At 46.6% G+C, this 14,153-nt stretch overlaps 1 protein-coding gene across 1 annotated transcript in view; it reads left to right on the top strand.

Moving 5' to 3' along the window:
• The window catches only part of RET (ret proto-oncogene), a 154,305-nt gene that overhangs the window by 106,635 nt on the left and 33,517 nt on the right, over positions 1-14,153 (top strand). Inside the window, exons 7-10 of the mRNA XM_029061254.2 lie at positions 4,468-4,726; positions 5,312-5,437; positions 7,255-7,365; positions 12,375-12,494. Coding sequence (XP_028917087.1) covers positions 4,468-4,726; positions 5,312-5,437; positions 7,255-7,365; positions 12,375-12,494 — 616 coding nt within the window. The remainder of the gene's footprint in view (positions 1-4,467; positions 4,727-5,311; positions 5,438-7,254; positions 7,366-12,374; positions 12,495-14,153) is intronic.

Raw genomic sequence — 14,153 nt, 5'->3', positions numbered from 1 at the left:
AGTCCAGAGGCCATGAATGATCTCCTTGCTAATGCTGTTCTTTTCCTTTAAAGCACAAGTCTTACGCCGAAGAGGTTTGGATGCTAATGATGTGACTCGGTAGTTTTCCTGAGTCACAGTAGAAAGTTCCTCTCTCCAGAGGATGTTATTAAATTTAATGAGATAAATAGAAATGAATCAAAGGTATTTACTGAGCGCTGACTGTGTGCAGAGCACTGTACTTGCCTAGTGTGAAAGTTGAAGATGGGGCAGAAAGCGGGAGGGACTGGAGAGGAGCAAGAAAAATATTTGGGTGACATTCATTCATTCAATTCAATAGTATCAATAGTATTTATTGAGCACATACTATATGCAGAGCACTGTATTAAGCACTTGGAATGTACAATTTGGCAACAGATAGAGACAATCCCTGTCCATTGATGGCTCACAGTCTAATTGTGGGAGATAGTCTAATCAGGGGAGAGATCATGCCTGATCATGCCTGATGGTTTCTGTTTTATGAATAATAATGTTGGTATTTGTTAAGTGCTTACTATGTGCAGAGCACTGTTCTAAGCACTGGGGTAGACACAGGGGAATCAGGTTGTCCCACGTGGGGCTCACAGTCTTAATCTCCATTTTACAGATGAGGGAACTGAGGCACAGAGAAGTGAAGTGACTTGCCCACAGTCAGCTGACAAGTGGCAGAGCTGGGATTCAAACTCATGAGCCCTGACTCCAAAGCCCGTGCTCTTTCCACTGAGCCATACTGCTTCCCAAGAAAGTATTTGTCCAAGTCACCAGGGACAACAGATAAAGGGGTGGGGAACAGAGGATTTGAGGAGGAAGTTAAACATCTGAGACAGCTGTCACGGGAAATGGGCATGAGAGTCAATAAGGATGGAGAAATAATGTTGTCAGGAAGAGGAGAGGGCAGAACTAAAGCTAGTAAGAATGAATTTGAGATGCACATGGTCAACCTGGTGTCTGGGCTGTAAGATCATCTGATAAGGGAATGTGTCTATGGTTGTATTGTACTCACCCCAGTGCTTAGTATAGTGCACTGCACACAGTAAGAACTCAATAAATATGATTGATTTTCACCACTAGCGCTCCACATCTCATGCATAAAAATGGAGTAAGTGTACTGAAGAGTAATCCAGGGTCGTGGATTATATCTATAATTCTATTTATATATATTGATGCTATTGATGCTTGTTTACTTGTTTTGATGTCTGTCTTCCCCTTTCTAGACTGTAAGCCTGTTGTGGGATGGGATTGTCTCTATTACTGAATTGAACTTTCCAAGGGCTTAGTATTCATTCATTCATTCAGTAGTATTTATTGAGCGCTTACTTTGTGCAGAGCACTGTACTAAGCGCTTGGAATGTAAAATCGGTAACAGACAGAGACAGTCCCTGCCCTTTGACAGGCTTACAGTCTAATCGGGGGAGATGGACAGACAAGAACAATAGGAATAAATAGAATCAAGAGGATGAACATCTCATTAAAACAATAGCAAATAAATAGAATCAAGGTGATGTACATCTCATTAACAAAATAAATAGGGTAATGAAAATATATACAGTTGAGCGGATGAGTACAGTGCTGAGGGGAGGGGAAGGGAGAGGGGGAGGAGCAGAGGGAAAGGGAGGAAAAAGGGGCTTAGCTGAGGAGAGGTGAGGGGGGGCAGAGGGGAAGCAGAGGGAGCAGAGGGAAAAGGGGAGTGAGTTTAGTACAGTGCTCTGCACACAGTAAGCACTCAGTAAATATGATTGAATGAATGAATGAACGGTCAAGATCTGAGAAAGGACAGGGGAGTGAAGGAGTCCAGTTCAGTGAAGAAGGTGTTGTTGAGAGTATCGATTTGTGCATCAAGAGAAGATAGTTTGGGTATGGGGACCAGATGGGGCACGATGTCTTTAGAATATTGGAGGGGAACAAAAATCAGAGGACAACTCTGATTTGGGAAAGCAGGTCAGATTTATGGGGAATTTGCGTGTGGGAGAGAAAGCAGGTGAGGAGGCTGTGGTCAGTGGAATTTCAGAGTTGGTGAGGGTATTATTATTATCATTATTATATTCATTAAGCACTATATTAGTATTATATTTGCTAAACCAAGCACTGTTCCAAGTGCTGGGGTAGATATAAGGTTATCAAGTGGGACACAGTCCTTGTCCCACATGGGGCATGGTGCTCACAGTGTAAGTGGAAGAGAATAGGATTTAATCTTCATTTTACAGATAAGGAAACCGAGGCACAGAGAAGGTAACTGACTTGCTCCAGGTCACACAGCAGACAAGTGGCAGAATACCTATGGAACCCAGGGCCTCTGACTACCAGGCCCATGCCCTTTCCCCTAGGCCACACTGACTAGAGATGATGAGATCAAGTGTGTGCCTAAAATTGGTGAATAGGTGGGTTGGAGCAGGAGGTCAGGGGAGTTGAGGAGTGATAGGAAGTGGGTAGTTTTCGGGTCATCGGGAACATCCACATGGATACTGAATTTTCCAAGGATCACTTTAAGATCGGAGAAGGAAATAAGGAATGCGAGAAGGGGATTTGTTCAGAAAGTTGGAGGTGAGGCCTAGGGGGTGGTGGGTGACTGTGATTAGTAACTGGAGCGGGTTGTAGACGCAGGTGATGTGAGCTTTGAAGATAAGGGAAGGGAGAGATGGCAGATGTGGATTGTGCTAAAGCAGCATTGGGAGGCAAGAAGGAAGCCAACTACTTCCCTTTTTCCAGTGAGTCTTGGGGAATTAGAGAAGATGAGGGTCTCTCTGGGGCGAGCCGCAGGGAAGATGGTGTCATCTGAGGAGAGCCAGATCTCAGTGATGGTGAGAAGGAGGAACGACTGGATCAGGAACAGGTCAAGGATGAAGGGAAGCTTTCCCACATTGGAGCGTGTGTTCCACACGTCCGCACTCGACTGAGGCTATAGGGTGGAGGGGTGAGAGAGCATGGGAAGGATGGGGGGAGAGGAGGGAGGTGCAAGGGGTAGGGAGGTGTTGGATGGGAGTGAGGAGAAGGGATAGAGAAGCAGCGTGGCTCAGTGGAAAGAGCCCGGGCTTGGGAGTCCGAGGTCATGGGTTTGAATCCCAACTCTGCCACTTGTCAGCTGTGTGACTGTGGGCAAGTCACTTCATTTCTCTGGGCCTCAGTTACTTCATCTGGAAAATGGGGATTAACTGTGAGCCTCATGTGCGACAACCTGATTACCCTGTCTCTACCCCAGTGCTTAGAACAGTGCTCTGCACATAGTAAGCACTTAAATACCAACATTATTATTATTATTATGATGGGAGGTGCTGGGAAGGACGGGCAGGGATGGATTGTTTTGAGAAAGGGACAGAGTGAGGTTATAGAGGTGTAAGGGTTATAGTTGAGGTTGTCAGCTGCAATAACACCTTAATCTGATGCTTCCCTTAATTAACTGCTGAATGGAAAGCGGGTCCTTGGGGCCCAGAGAGTAAAGAGGTGAATGTTCAGGAGTCAGTGAATGTTCAGGAGTGAGGCTGAGGTGACCGGAAGGCAGGCAGCTGTTCATATCTAAAAAGGCAGGTCTTTGGCACCAAGGTGTCAGACAGCCACACTTGTTCTGGGTTCTCCACTGTGGATTCATGTCAGTCTGTAGGCAGAGGTGAAATGAAGGAATGTTGGTTGGCTGATTAAATGATTCATTTATTGAAAGGGGATTAATCTTTTAAAAAGAAAGAGATTATCCTGTCTGCACCATGGAAATCTGAATATCATTTCTGTCGTCAGTGGGTTGATGCTCTGTGTAGAAATCTTGAAAAAGAATGCATGCTGACACCCAACCAGTGGTATTTATTGACTGCTTACCATGGGCAGAGCCCTGTGCTGTTTGAGAAAATATAATACAGCAGCTTGTAGATAATAATAAAAATAATGTTGGTGTTTGTTTAGCGCTTACTATGTGCAGAGCACTATTCTAAGCACTGGGGTAGATACAGGGTAATCGGGTTGTCCCATGTGAGGCTCACAGTTAATCCTCATTTTACAGATGAGGGAACTGAGGCCCAGAGAGGTGAAGTGACTTGCCCACAGTCACACAGCTGACAAGTGGCAGACCCGGAATTCAAACCCATGACCTCTGACTCCCAAGCCCGGGATCTTTCCCACTGAGCCACGCTGCTTCTCATACTGTCACACTGTATACTGTCAGATGTTGATGTGACAGCGCAGAAGGTTGAAGCTCTAGTAAATTATATTCCCTCTAGACTGTAAGCTTGTTTTAAGCAGGGAACGTGCCTAGCAACTCTGTTGTATTGTACTCTCCCAAGTGCTTAGTAGAGTGCTCTGTACCCAGTTACAACTCAATAATTACCATTTATTTATTTATTGATACTCTATACATAATGAATGTTCATCTTTCCATTCCCATGAATTTGTAGGCAGAACAGAGTGTCTTCTACAATGATCTTTGTCGTATATTCTTAAAACCCCCTCACTGTTCCTTGACTTTAGATTGGAAAAATCTGCATTGAAAATTGCAAGGAGTTTTATGGAGTGAACATCGTCTACCGGTTGCAATCTCTCAGCTCCAACTGCAGTGCTCTAGGGATTCTTACCGCCCTGGAAGAAACAACAGGACATCTTTACGTGAATGACTCCACTGTAGTCCAAAGGCCGGAGTGTACAGAAATACAGTATACAGTAGTAGCCTTGGACAAACAGAGCAAGAAGCAAGCCAAAACCTCCATTATTGTTGTGGTAGAAGGAACTAGTAAGTACTTATCCTGATCCTCCCAGACTCCCCACCCATATTTATTTCCCTTCATTTGAATCTCTTTGCTTTAGGAATTATCTTATCTAAACTATTTAGGTCACTTCTCCTCCTATTTAATAGTCAAGAAGTTTCTCAACACTAATTTCCAGTTAGTTCCTTCTGTTTACGTTATTGAGTGGGTGTCTGAGTGTCCATAAGCACCAGGGAGACCCGTGAAAAATTGTGACCGGAGAACAGAGATCTTGCCCTCAGTAATTCCAGCTGGTCATGCTGGTGGTGGTGAACTTGGGAGGTGGGAAATCTCCCCCGGCCCACCACCCATTTTGAGTAAGTCAGTTGAGGATTTCCACTCCAGATTTCCCCCAGATGATGTTTCCTTGGGGGAAAAGTCCCCTTTATTGAATTTGCCCCCCAAAGGTGGAAACCCGCATCCCACTCTCAGAGTTTAGGGCCGCCGTTTCCTGGGGTGTAAATTGCCAAGAATCCGGGATATCGCTATAAAGATCCAGAGATGAGAAGAGCCGGTCTCCCCAAGTTCCCTCCGGTGACCCCGCTCTGCATTTCCATTTGCCTTTCCCACAGTTATGCCTCAGGAACAAGGTTGCCCTTCTTCCTGTGCAGTCAGCAAGCGGCGCTCTGAGTGTGAAGAGTGTGGAGGCCTCGGAACGCTCACGGGCAAGTGCCAGTGGAGGCAGGGAGACGGAAAAGGTAAAAGTTTGTCCTGTGTCCGTGATCGATCTTCCTCGGGCTTCCTCCTAGTTGGAAGCAGTCATACGCCCTCTGTGCCGGAACCTGCAATGGACACTTTGGATCCAGGTTTTTCAGTCTTTGCTTCAATTGAATCAGTTTGAGAAAATGTTTATTTTCTTTTGAGAGCATCACTCCAAGCAGAGACAGTCATTAGGGCACAGAACCTAAATATCAAAAAGATTCATTCATTCATTCAATAGTATTTATTGAGCGCTTACTATGTGCAGAGCACTGTACTAAGCGCTTGGGATGAACAAGTCGGCAACAGATAGAGACAGTCCCTGCCGTTTGACGGGCTTACGGTCTAATCGGGGGAGACGGACAGACAAGAACAAGAAAAAGATGTGAAAATGCCTTCTTATTCCCACATTAGGAGACCGTCATGTAGAATAGTTGAAGCGTAGAAATGCCCGAGGGTGAGAATTAAGTCACTGAATTTCCCTCCTCCAGCTTCCCTCTCCTCTGAAAGATGCCAGGGCCACCTAGTCCTCTGGGGTGGAGTCCCGTGACTCATTATGAGTCACATGAACCATTGAGTGGGTGACATCTTTTGAGCTGCTTCCACCACCCTCCCCTCCCCTTGGAAATCACGGGTTTAGCCAAATTAAGGATATTATATTCTAGTGGAGATAGGGCAGACAGGCGTATGGGGAAAGATGCTGTGATTTCTTTAGCCTTTTATGCCAAGAGGGTGCTTAACTAGCAAAGGAGAAAATAAAGTCCAGTAAAATGATGTTTCTGTTCATTTCACCACCTGGATTTCCTTCTCATTGAAGCTTGCCCTTTGTTGGTAACATAGAGGCGAAACTGCCCAGAACACATTGGAATAGCTGTAGTGGAAAGGACATTGGTCTGGGGGACAGAGGATTTGGGTCCTAGTCCCAGCTCTGTTACTGAGCTGTTGGATGATACGGGGCAAGTCAGTTAATTCATTCAATCATATTTATTGAGCATTTACTGTGTGCAGAGCACTGTAGTAAGCAGTTGGAAGAGTTCACTGCAACAATAAGCAGACACATTCCCTGCCCACAGTGAGCTTATCAAACCTAGCTTCTTCATATGTGAAAAAGGATGTTACCTGCTCTCCTACCTTTAAGGTAATATGGGACAGGGACTGTCTCATCTGATGATCATGAATCTATTCCTTTGCTCAGCACAATACTTAGTGTTTAGAAAGGGCTTGGTCATTCATTCAGTCGTATTTTTTGAGCGCTAACTGCGTGCAGAGCACTGTTAAGCAGACGCATTCCTCACCCATACGAGCTTACAGTCTAGAGGGCAAGAGACAGACATTGATACAAATAAATAAATTGTAGGTGTGAACATAAATGCAGTGGGATTGGGAGGGGAGAAGAGCAAAAGAAGTAAATCAGGGAGATGTAAAAGGGAGTGGGAGAAGAGGAAAGCGGGGGTTTAGTCTGGGAAAGCCTCTTGGAGGAGATGTGCCTTCGACAAGGCTTTAAAATGGTGGAGAGTAGTTTGTCGGATTTAAGGAGGGAGGGCATTCCAGAACAGAGGCAGGACGGGCCAGGGGTCGGCGGCGAGAAAGGTGAGACAGAGGCACAGTGAGAAGGTTAGGAATAGAGGAGCAAAGTGTACAGGCCGGGTTGTCTGGTCACAAGATTAGCCTGTGCTTTCTTCAACATTTCCTACTTACATGGAAGAGTTTTTCTGTCTTCGGATAAACTGCGACCCTGTCATTCAACCTGAAATGCGAAGATGTTGCTCACAGAGTATTGCAATGTAATAAATACCTGATTATGATCTATTTCTAGGCATCACCAAGAACTATTCAACGTGCACCCCAAGCCTCAAGACTTGTCCAGATGGCGTCTGTGATACTGTTGAGAGTAGATACCCTGCCATATGTCCTCAGGATTGCACAAGTATGGAAACCTCCTAAACCAATTTTCTCCAGCCTGGGGTGTGGGGAAGGTTTCTGGTAGCTCTTTCGATTCAACCGGATTTCCTTGTATCTACTCCAGCGCTTAGTACAGTACCTGACACGTAGGAAGCGCTTAACAAATACCATAATTATTATTACTATTATCATTCTTATTCCTAGTCCCTTTTCTTGGCCTGGCATCTCCTCCAAGGCCCATCAGCTCTATTCTTCCAAATCCTTAAGATTTGGGCACACAGTAAATGCCCAAAGCCTTCTCCGTGCCTCAATTACCTCATATGTATAATGATGATTAAGACTGTTTGTCCAACCTGGTTAGGTTTTGTTGCACTTAGTACAGTACCTGGCACAGAGTTAGCGCTTAACAAATAACCATAAAAAAACCCAAGATTATTATTACGGTATTTGTTAAGCGCTTACTATGTGCCAAGCGCTGTTCTAAGCGCTGGGGTAGATACAGGGTAATCAGATTGTCCCACGTGGGGCTCTGATCCTTAAGTTTTAAAATTAAGTTTTATTCCCCAGATGAGGTAAGCGAGGCAGGGAGAAGTTAAGTGGCCTGCCCAAGGTCACACAGCAGACAAGTGGCGGAGCTGGGATTAAAATCCAAGTCCTCTGAATCCCAAGCCTCTTTTCACTGAGCGACGCTGCTGTATTTGTTCATTCATTATGGGTTTTCTTTCTAAGTCATTTTATTTTATCCTCTGCTCAGAGACCAGCTTCAGTCTTCCGTAGACAGCGTAGCATGTGAATGGAGTTCACCATGTGACTAGAGCCCTGGGCGGGCAGCTAGGATCTCTGGCTTCTAGTCCCGGGTCTGTGACCGTGGCTCTGAGCATGTCTTTAATAATAATGTTGGTATTTGTTAAGCGCTTACTATGTGCGGAGCACTGTTCTAAGCGCTGGGGTAGATACAGGGTAATCAGGTGGTCCCACGTGAGACTCATAGTTAATCCCCATTTTACAGATGAGGCCCAGAGAAGTTAAGTGACTTGCCCACAGTCACACAACTGTAGCTCTCTGAGTCTTAGTTCCTTCACCTACGGTGGAGATAATGCCGTTGTTGGGCGGGGATTGTCTCTATCCGTTGCCGAATTGTACATTCCAAGCGCTTAGTACGGTGCTCTGCACACAGTCAGCGTTCGATAAATACGATTGAATGAATGAATGATGAATGATTGTGGTGAGAACCGATTGGATAGGAACTCTGAAAATTCTCCAGAGGAAAGGTACTTCCAGGGGACAGAAGGATGTACCTTGGGCTTATGTAGCTCAGGAGAATGCATGTCGCACTGAATATTCTCATGTAGATTCATTTTTGAAGTGACTAGGCGTCTGCAGGCAGGAGGAGGCTGGAAAGTCTCCTCTCAACCTTGCCACTCTTCCTCCTTATCGTGGGAGCCACTAGATGGCTGTAGTTCCAAAGATCTGCCCGTAGAAGCCGTGAACGTCTAGTTCATCACCACCCTCCTCCTCCTGAAGGTGCTGGAAGGGTCAGGTGGGGCGGACAAAGGGGGGCCAGAGGATGGAAAGAGGCTAGAGCATGCGCTTGGGGCGTCTAACCCATCTCCCCCAGTTCACTGAGGAGCAGCGTGGCCCAGTGGAAAGAGCCCGGGCTTGGGAGTCGGGGGTCGGAGGTTCTAATCCCGGCTCCGCCACTTGTCCGCCCTGTGACTCTGGGCAAGTCACTTAATAATGATAATGATGATGGTATTTGTTAAGCGCTTAGCAGCGTGGCTGAGTGGAAAGAGCCCGGGCTTTGGAGTCAGAGGTCATGGGTTCGAATCCTGGCTCGGCCACTTGTCAGCTGTGTGACTGTGGGCAAGTCACTTCACTTCTCGGTGCCTCAGTTACCTCATCTGTAAAATCGGGATTAAGGCTGTGAGCACCCACGTGGGACAACCTGATTCCCCTGTGTCTACCCCGGCGCTTAGAACAGTGCTCGGCACATAGTAAGCGCTCAACAAATACCAATATTATTATTATGTGCAAGGCACTGTTCTAAGTGCTGGGGGGATACAAGGTGATCAGGTTGTCCCATGTGGGGCTCACAGTTTTGATAACCATTTTACAGATGAGGTAACTGAGGCTCAAGCATTTTACAGATGAGGGAACTGAGGCTCAGAGAAGTTAAGTGACTTGCCCAAGGTCACATAGCTGGCAAGTGGTGGAGCCGGAATTCGAACCCATGACCTCTGACTCCCAAGCCCGTGCTCTTTCCACTGAGCCACGCTGCTTCTCTGTGCCTCAGTTACCTCATCTGGAAAATGGGGTTTAAGGCTGTGAGCCCCACGTGGAACAACTGATGACCTTGTATCTATTCCAGCACTTAGAACAGTGCTTGGCACGTAGTAAATGCTTAACAAATACCATCATCATTATTATTACTATTATTGCCTGCTTTGTGACCTTGGGCCAGTCATTTAGCTTCTCCTAACCTCACCTCACTCATGCACAGAATGGGGATGATTCACTGCCTGTGCTCCATCTGACTTAGAATGTGAGCCTTATGTGGGACCTGATTATCTGGTATCTACCCCACTGCCTAGTACAGTGCTTGGCACATAATAAGCGCCCAACAAATATTATCATTATTATTACTGTTATTATTATTATTAGACTGTGAGCCCCATGAGAGGTACTGAGTCTGGATCTGCTTATATTGTATCTATTTATTCCAGTGCTTAGTACACAGCTATGCCATAATAATTAATTTACAATTACTATTATTAGTAGTAGTAGTAGTAATAATAATAGTAACCTCACAATAGAACCGTTGCCTCAGTATTAGGGTGCCCATTCATTCATTCAATCGTATTTATTGAGCGCTTACTATGTGCAGAGCACTGTACCAAGCGCTTATTTCAGCAGGCTATTCTGGAGTGTCAGACTCTGTCGTGCCTACTGATTTTTGGGACACCTGAAGAAAAAAGAAAGTTGTTGGAGGAGAGGTCCAGAGATATTCATTCATTCAATCGTATTTATTAAGCGTTTACTGTGTGCAGAGCACTCTAAGTGTTCGGGAATATGCAATACAACGATAAACAATGACATTCCTTTCCCACAACGAGCTCACAGTCTCGAGGCGGGGAGACAGACGTCAATACAGATAAATAAAATTGCAGATATGTACGTAAGTGCTGTGGGGCTGGGGGCCGCGGCGGGGAAGAGCGAAGGGGGCGAGTCCGGCAGAAGGGAGATGAGGAAGAGCGTCTGGCGGACTTGAGGAGGGAGGATGGAACAGGCCGGAGGCAGGATGTGTGCCCTATTTAAGGGGAGAGAGCAGTGCCCGGTGGAAATAAGACAGGTTAGGGAGCTCTGGATCACTGGGGCCACACCCAGGGCAGCCGCTGCCTACAGGTCTGGGATATGGGCAGATGATGATGATGATGATATTTGTTAAGCACTTACTATGTGCAGAGCACTGTTCTAAGCACTGGGGTAGACACGGTAATCAGGTTGTCCCACGTGAGGCTCACAGTTAATCCCCGTTTTCCAGATGAGGGAACTGAGGCCCAGAGAAGTGAAGTGACTTGCCCACAGTCACACAGCTGACAGGTGGCGGAGTCGGGGTTCGAACCCACGACCTCTGAGTCCCAAGCCCGGGCTGTTTCCGCTGAGCCACGCTGCTTCCGATGGGGTCTCCCCGTGAGTGTCAGGTGGGCAGGTCCAGACGTGGTTGAGCTGAAGCTGCCGTCCATTCACCTCTGCTGCCTGAGCAGAAGCGGCAGTCACCCTACCTCAGTTGGACTCTTCTGAGTCCTGGCAGGACCACTGCCACTTTTCCTCACACTGAATTTGGCCTGCCAAAGTACAGTTCCCCCGGCGCCACCGTTACAGGCCACGTAGAAGTTGGGGCGCAAGGCCCAGGTCATCTGACCCATCTTTCACCTAGTTTCCTTGGAGGTCTCCAGTGGGAAACAATGGAAAGAAAGGGGAGGAGACAGGCAAACCCTGGCCCTTTAGCGTGGCTCAGTGGAAAGAGCACGGGCTTGGGAGTCAGAGGTCATGAGTTTGAATCCCGGCCCTGCCACTTGTCAGCTCTGTGACTGTGGGCAAGTCACTTCACTTCTCTGTGCCTCAGTTCCCTCATCTGTAAAATGGGGATTAAGACTGTGAGCCCCACGTGGGACAACCTGATTCCCCTGTGTCTACCCCAGCGCTTAGAACAGTGCTCTACACATAGTAAGCGCTTAACAAATACCAACATTATTATTATTATTATTAGAATAGAGGGAAACAAGAGAGACAGAGGAGGGAGGGAGAAGGGAGACAGGGGAAGGAGGCCCAAGGGATAAAGGCGAGAGAGAAGGTATTTGTTAAGCACTTACTATGTGCAGAGTACTGTTCTAAGCGCTGGGATAGACACAGGGGAATCAGGTTGTCCCACGTGGGGCTCACAGTCTTAATCCTCATTTTACAGATGAGGGAACTGAGGCACAGAGAAGTGAAGTAACTTAGCCACCTCTCCCTTTTTCCCTTTTCTTTTGCTTCTTTTCCCCTAGACCCTCCCTCCTTTTCTTCTTCTCTCCCTTTCTTCTTCACCCCTTTGTCCTCTTTTACCCCAGTTTTCCCCTTTTCCCCTCCCCTGCCCGATCTTCCTGGCCCTGTTCCCCGAAACCCATGAAAGGTACCCAGAATCCAGGTCACCTTAAAGCCACACCCTTTATCCTATGTACCGACCCTTAATTTTACACCACTTTTATTGTATTCATTCATTCATTCAATAGTATTTATTGAGCGCTTACTCTGTGCAGAGCACTGTACTAAGCGCTTGGAATGTACAAGTCGGCAACAGATAGAGACGGTCCCTGCCCTTTGACGGGCTTACGGTCTGATCGGGGGAGACGGGCAGACGAGAACAATGGCAATAAATAGAGTCAAGGGGAAGAACATCTCATAAAAAGACAGAGTCCTAACCGCTGTGAACACTGAAGGAAGTAGTGGGAAGACCAGGCGGTTGACCTCAGTTTTTTCTGTCTCTCTGACCAGGGGGCGAAATCATCGGTGGTCACGAGCGTGGGGACCGCCGGGGAATAAAAGCTGGATATGGCATCTGTAACTGTTTCCCAGAAGAAAAGAAGTGTTTTTGTGAGCAAGAAGATGACAAAGGTACAAGGATCGAGATGTTGGGATGGCCGGCGCCCATGTTACAACTGGGCATATGCCGCATTCAAGCAGAGCCGGTACCGGCTCAGGTAGTCAGAGTAATGGGGCACAGCTCTGCCCACAAAGTGGCAACCAAATCACCCAGTGCATTTGGGGAGACTCCAAAACACTTCCGTTTGTAGTGACGAGCTAATACCATTCCAGTTGGAATTGCAGAAACCAAGCTTCTAACTCTGAAAAAATGCAAGTGTACTGTGCCTCAGTGGAAGCCGAGTTCCCAGAAAAGGCGGCTTTTTATAGTAAAAGGAGGGCTATGTTCCCAGGCAGCGCGTTTATATACACATCCTAACAACACACCCGCAACCCACGCACATCTCCCTCTATGCCTGGCTCTTAGCGAAACGGGAGAAGGAACCATTTCCTTCAGGATCTGCAAATGCGGACGACCTAGGTGTCTGCAGAAAGATCAAACAGCTGGAGCTAAAGGGAGGTGGTAGAGGACTGGGGAGGGAAAACAACACTTTCTTCCTCTCTACAGGCAACAGCAGGTAAGGAGAATCCACTGGTCAGCACAGTGTTTCTTAATTAATACTCAGAAGAAAATCCCAGAGGAGCTGTTGCATCACGAAGGGACGTGGAGGTTTAGTTAAAAGGAGCCAGTGAGAGCAGACGCAATGGTTTTGATTGTGCACTTACTGTGTGCAAAGCACTGTCTTAAGCACTTAGGAGAGAACAGTGCCGTGAACTTGGTGGATGCAATCCCTGACTTCAAGGAGTTTACAGTCGGGAGCTCAAGGAGTTTATCGGGAAGCAGCGTGGCTCAGTGGAAAGAGCCCGGGCTTCGGAGTCAGAGGTCGTGAGTTCGACTCCCGGCTCCGCCACTTGTCAGCTGGGTGACCGTGGGCAAGTCAGTTCACTTCTCTGGGTCTCAGTTACCTCATCTGGAAAATGGGGATTAACTGTGAGCCTCACGTGGGATAACTTGATTGCCCTGTATCTCCCCCAGCGCTTAGAACAGTGCTCTGCACATAGTAAGCGCTTAACAAATACCAACATTATTATTACAGTCACTAAATGAGTTCAGGTCTTCTGAGGGGTTCACTTCTCACTCTCTCTTCCATAAGAATAATAATGATGGTATTTGTTAAGTGATTACTTTGTTCTGAGCACTGTTCTGAGCACTGGCTGGGGGAGGGCGTTAAAGGTGATCAGGTTGTCCCAAGTGAGGCTCACAGTCTTAATGCCGAATATACAGATGAGGGAACTGAGGCCCGGAGAAGTTAAGAAAACTTACTGATGCTCCATAAGTTTTGTAATTATGAAACTTTAAAAAAAATTCTAAAAAACTTTAAAACACGTTTATTTTATTATTAACACAATTTAAAATGTTCAGAATGCAACACCTCACTGTCCTTCCAGGAGAGGAATTGGAAATGGATGATATTAGGGGACAGCAGTGTCAGAAATTTCAAAATAATGCATCTTTTAATATAATTTTTGACTTCAGTCTATTTTTATGCCAAACACCTGCATTTCCTGCGATCTAATCCCAGCTTTCCCTACTTGCCACAACTGTGACTTTGGGCAAGTCCCTTGACTTCTCTGTGCCTTAGTTTCCTCATCTGTAAAATGGGGATTAAATATCTCTTCTCCCTCCCCCTT

This window comes from Ornithorhynchus anatinus, chromosome 3 (assembly GCF_004115215.2).
Source record: "Ornithorhynchus anatinus isolate Pmale09 chromosome 3, mOrnAna1.pri.v4, whole genome shotgun sequence".
NCBI lineage: Eukaryota > Metazoa > Chordata > Mammalia > Monotremata > Ornithorhynchidae > Ornithorhynchus > Ornithorhynchus anatinus.
This window is presented reverse-complemented; position numbering and strand designations above follow the sequence as displayed.